Source organism: Rutidosis leptorrhynchoides, chromosome 1 (genome assembly GCF_046630445.1).
Source record: "Rutidosis leptorrhynchoides isolate AG116_Rl617_1_P2 chromosome 1, CSIRO_AGI_Rlap_v1, whole genome shotgun sequence".
Taxonomy (NCBI): Eukaryota; Viridiplantae; Streptophyta; class Magnoliopsida; order Asterales; family Asteraceae; genus Rutidosis; species Rutidosis leptorrhynchoides.
In genome coordinates this window covers 604,370,161-604,375,248 of record NC_092333.1, presented here as the reverse complement: position 1 = coordinate 604,375,248, position 5,088 = coordinate 604,370,161, and the positions used below count along the sequence as shown (strand labels likewise).

Sequence of the window (5,088 nt, the reverse complement as noted above, 5' to 3'; positions counted from 1 at the left end):
ACTTCAATTGGTCTTGTGGTGTAAGAATATTATCTTCGTGTTAGAAGATGGTGGTGCAGAAACCCAGATGACCCAATCTAGTAACTATGAGATTGGATTATCTTAGCGGTGTTATTTGGTGTCGAAAGACTTCACTTGCTCGTAGGTTAACGGGTGAAGTGCGGCGTGATTCGGATGCAAATTCGGCGGTATCAAAAGGAGTTGGTAATCGGCTAATCTGAAGTTATTGTGGGTGTTGAAAGAACATAGTTGATGGGTTGGCGAATGTTGTTTAATGTCACCTTCGAGTGGGAGATTGTTGAGTGCGAAGAAAAATTAAACAAGGAATCAAAACGAGTTACGTGTTTGAAGTAAAGTTGGATTGTTGTCTGGTGAAGACTCGCGATCGGGAGACTTGTAAAGGGAGGACAGTCGAGATCGCGAAAAGAGGTCTGGGCGGCCAGCATTTTCTAGAACATGATAGCTTGCTCCCTAAGTTGTTTACTTGTTTGTATTTACCTATAAATTGGACCCCATGTAACCCATAACAGTGTGCATAAAAATATAGTGAAAAATTTCTAATTTGCGCCCGTGAAATAAACCCTTATTCCGCGTTTTGAAGTTGAGATATAACCACGTTAAATCTCATGTCATTTATCTTTATCGTTATGCTTTATTTATTCGTTTATCATTCGTGAATAAGTGATTGGTTTAAATCACTTGTATTGTTGGGGCCTGCCTAATTCCTAACATAGTATATTATGATGATCAAGCTAGACAATAATATATTATATGACAACAAAATAATACGGTACTTTATTACAAGCTTTACCACGAATGATTACAACACATATATGATCAATATTTGAAAAAAAAAGGGTTGAAGTTGGAAGGTTTTTTCCACAAAACCGAACCGAAACTTATGAGACCGAACCGAACTGGAATTATTTGGTACGATCCTCGGTACGACTTCCTTCAATAATTTGGAAATCGGGACAGAACCGAACAGAAATAGTTTGGTCCGTTCCAGTACCTTACACGGGCCAAGTGCTAGAGTGTTATGTTGATGTCACGTTTATATGGATGGAAGAAGTTCAATAAAGGGAGTGAACATTAAGAGTAGTGTAAAGATGTATTCTTTTTTAAGTACTTGACATCATATGTTACAACAAAGCTAGAATCGATTGATCAAACCGGAACTAAAAAACAGTTGCTCTACAACACGGGCAATGCCCATCACTCTCTAACCAAGGTACCAAACAATCAAAATGAAATCGATGTGTGCAAGGCAAGTGAGTTATCTTATCACTTGCCTTGTACACATCCAAACAAATCGCACACTCTTCTTGTTTTGACGACTTCCAACTCAACCCCATTCGTCCCCAACGAAGTCTCTTGTTTTTGGACCCATAAACCTCTACTTGCAAATTTTCCATCACCGTAGAAGTCGCATTAGTTGATCCCCTTCTCAATCTTTCTTGACTTGTTTGCCTGTACAATTAATGACACAAAATATAAAACCAAAATACAAAATGAACTTCTTTCAAGCGCATGTTAGATTGTTAGTAAATGTAGGGATTAATTTCTAAAATATGTATGTACATGGGAATTTTACTATGGTGTAAATGAGCTGGACTACTCGCAAGCTACTCGAACTAGACTAGTTAAAAAACTCGATTCGAGCCAAGCTTAAACGAGCTTGAGCTCAAGTTCGAGCTTATTTTAAGGATCGATTATTAAACGAGCTCAAGCTCGTGCTTCTTATATTGAGCGCCTAAACGGACTTTTCATTATACACTAATTAATATTTTTGTCTTAAAATATAATAAATAATTGCTTAATAATTGTTTATCTGTTTTTACTAAAGTATATAATAGCCGATATATATGTTGTATATTTCAAATCATAACAAACTAGGCACTATATTTAGCGAAGATATATTGTGTACATCTTATCCTAAAATAAGTATCCTAAAATAAGGGATAATTAGTTAGATTAGCTTGGAGAACAATTTATGTATTCTGTATAAATATTATGCAAGATGAATGAGAAAGGCATGCTTAACATTTTACATGGTCTTCCAAACGTCAAGCAACATTGTCTCGTTCTAGTGCCGAAGCCGAATATAGGGGTGTTTCTAATGTGGTGGCTGAATGTTGTTGGCAACGCAATCTTCTTCTCGAATTGCATTTCCTATTTTTAAGGCATCATTAATTTACTGTGACAACGTAAGTGTCATATACCTCGCGGGTAATCCCATACAACATCAACGTACCACACACATTGAGTTAAACATTCACTTTGTCCGGGAAAAAGTTGCTCGCGGTCAAGTCCGAATCTTACACGTTCCCACTCGGTATCAAATTGCCGACATCTTAACATTCACTTTGTCCGGGAAAAAGTTGCTCGCGTACTCTTCAATGATTTTCGATCCAGTCTTTGCATTCGACCCCCGATCGCTACGACTGCGGGGAGTAATAGCAGATATATATGTTGTATTTTCAAATCATAACAAACTAGGCACTATATTATTTTGTGTACATCTTATCCTAAAATAAGGGATAATTAGTTAGATTAGCTTGGAGAACAATTTATATATTCTGTATAAATGTTATGCAAGATGAATGAGAAAGGCACGCTTAACATTTTACAGTATAAAGTAAATCATATTGTATATGATTAAAAAAGTATGCGATCGATAAAATAGAGCTCGAGTCGAATTTGAGCTTCCTTAAATTCAGACCAGCCGAGTTCGAGCCATTAATGCTAGGCTCAAAACGAGCCAAGCTCAAGCTTGAACTCAGCAATTTCTAAACGAGCCTAGCTCGAACCGTCGTTTACACTCCATTCTTTTATTCATGCGTACAAAAGATATGTCTCGGACTTGACCGGCGCATGTTAGAAATAACACTTGTAATATGCTAAAATAAGGCAAAAATGGAAACTCATTCATACCTTGTGAATTCTTGTTTTAAATTGCCTCTCAACCTCCCATCCAACCTTTCTTTAGCTTCTCTAGCTGGACCACCTAATTTATCATCTTCATCAGCTTGATTCACCAGACTCCTTTGCTGAAAACAAATGGACATCCATAAATAATCAAGATTTATTAAATTGTTTCCACCAATTTTGACCGACACCGGACAAAGTCAAATCTGTTATATATATTACTAGTACTTCTTAAACTTACAAAGAAAGACAGAGTGGGTGTGATATGGGTATCTTGAGAAACCCGAATCCTCGTAGATCCAAAACCCGACCCGTTGAGAGAAGCCGGATCGGACCACCCACGTAACCTCCTTCTCCTCGCAATTTCAACTCCAGGTAGCGTACCAGCCATTCGATAAAATGACGATTTGAAGAAACAAATAATTTTTACTGTAAATAGGGAAGATTTAAGGAAAGGACATTTTTGTAATTGGGTGTTTATAGTCAGAGTTTAAAGAAGAAAAAGTAAAGTAGCTTCAACAAATTAGTGGAGAATGAGTTAGACGGATGTTTGTTTGATTGTTTGAGGGATTTGTGGGGAAATTTCGAGGGAAAGAAGGTAGGTAAGAATAGTGATTACACGAGGAAGAGCATGTGCCAACCAAGAAGAGGATGTGGTGAACTTTGTGCTACATGATTAACCAAACTACTAATTGTTTCTGCTGGTGGGCCGCTTTTCCTTGCTCCCGATCTAACAACTATACCTAACTCCACTATATTCATCTTTTTTACATTTTACTTTCACTGTAACTGGCAGTAGTTTATAACTAGTGAGTAGTGACGTAAGACTATAGATAACGAGCCGTTTCTCTCTTCTTTGCCGCCTACAAGTCACGAGAAACGTCCCACAAACGCCTGTAATAGGGCGTTTGTGAGCGTTTGTAGCCAGGCGTTTGTCAACAGAAAACGCAGAGGAGAGATGACGTGATGGTGAGATGACTGATATCGGCCAAAAAGTCACATTTTTACCCCCAATCTTAAGCCCTAAAACAATAAAGATTCAAACTTTGTCGCCAAAATTATCGTTTTTTCTGTTTATTTTGTAGATTAAGTAATTACGAAGGCAATGCAAAAAGAAACAAGTAAAACGGAGCTAAAACGAAGATTCTAGAGCGAAAACGGTGAAAGACAAGAAATCAAGTTACGATCCAGTGAATTTCAGCTGACCAGGCAGCCAAACGGCCTGCTAAACGGTCTGCCTGGCTCACAAACGGCCTGCCACACACCCAAGATAAACGGCCCCTGTAAACGGCTTGATCTGGCAAACGGCCCCTGCAAACGGCTTGCCAAACGGCCTGCCAGCCGTTTGCAGGCAAAATTCAAGTCTATTTAAAGGGCTCTCTCCATCCATTTCAACACACACTCAATTTGTAATTCACTTTATATTTTCAAGCTTTTAGTTAGTTTTTAGTAGTAATTAGCTTAGCTTTTATTTTCCGGAGAATATCCCGGGGAGTCCCTGCGATTTCGGGCAGATTTCTTCAGCCTTTTCATATTTTTATCCGAAACGCTTGTCTTTTGTATTAAACATGTATTCTTACTTTTTATGTTTAATAATGCGTTCCGATATTACCAAGATAGCTTAATTAATCTGTATGTTGCCATGATAGAAGTTTGGGTTAGCGTAATTATGTTAATTTAGTACGATTACTGTCGTAATACTGAACTAGGAAGTCTGATAGATTTGTATGCTAGCATCTTAAGGATTGACCAACCTAGGTTGTGATCATGACTTGTCCACTGAAGTGACCCGTCCTAATCCATAAGGACGAATACATTTACATATGATTACATTGCGAGGTATTTGACCTCTATATGATACATTTTACAAACATTGCATTCGTTTTTTAAAAGACAACCTTTCATTACATCGAAAGTTGACAAGTATGCATACCCTTTCATTATATATCCAAACTATAGATGACTTAATACGTCATTTACTTAATAATGATCTTTATTGAACTCAACGACTTAAATGCAACGTCCTTTGAAATATGTCATGTATGACTCCAAGTAATATCTTTAAAATGAGCAAATGCACAACAGAAGGTTTCTTTAATACCTGAGAATAAACATACTTAAAAGTGTCAACCAAAAGGTTGGTGAGTTCATTAGTTTATC

The 5,088-nt window shown here is 37.4% G+C and overlaps 1 protein-coding gene across 1 annotated transcript; it reads right to left on the bottom strand.

Moving 5' to 3' along the window:
- Positions 1-1,079: 1,079 nt before the first annotated feature.
- Positions 1,080-3,393, bottom strand: LOC139884456 (uncharacterized). The gene is made up of 3 exons (XM_071868489.1): positions 3,170-3,393; positions 2,935-3,050; positions 1,080-1,470 (listed from the first exon to the last, which is right to left on the bottom strand). The coding sequence occupies exons 1-3, from the start codon at positions 3,317-3,319 to the stop codon at positions 1,179-1,181; spliced, it is 558 nt and encodes a 185-aa protein (XP_071724590.1). The 5' UTR covers positions 3,320-3,393; the 3' UTR covers positions 1,080-1,178.
- Positions 3,394-5,088: the final 1,695 nt, after the last annotated feature.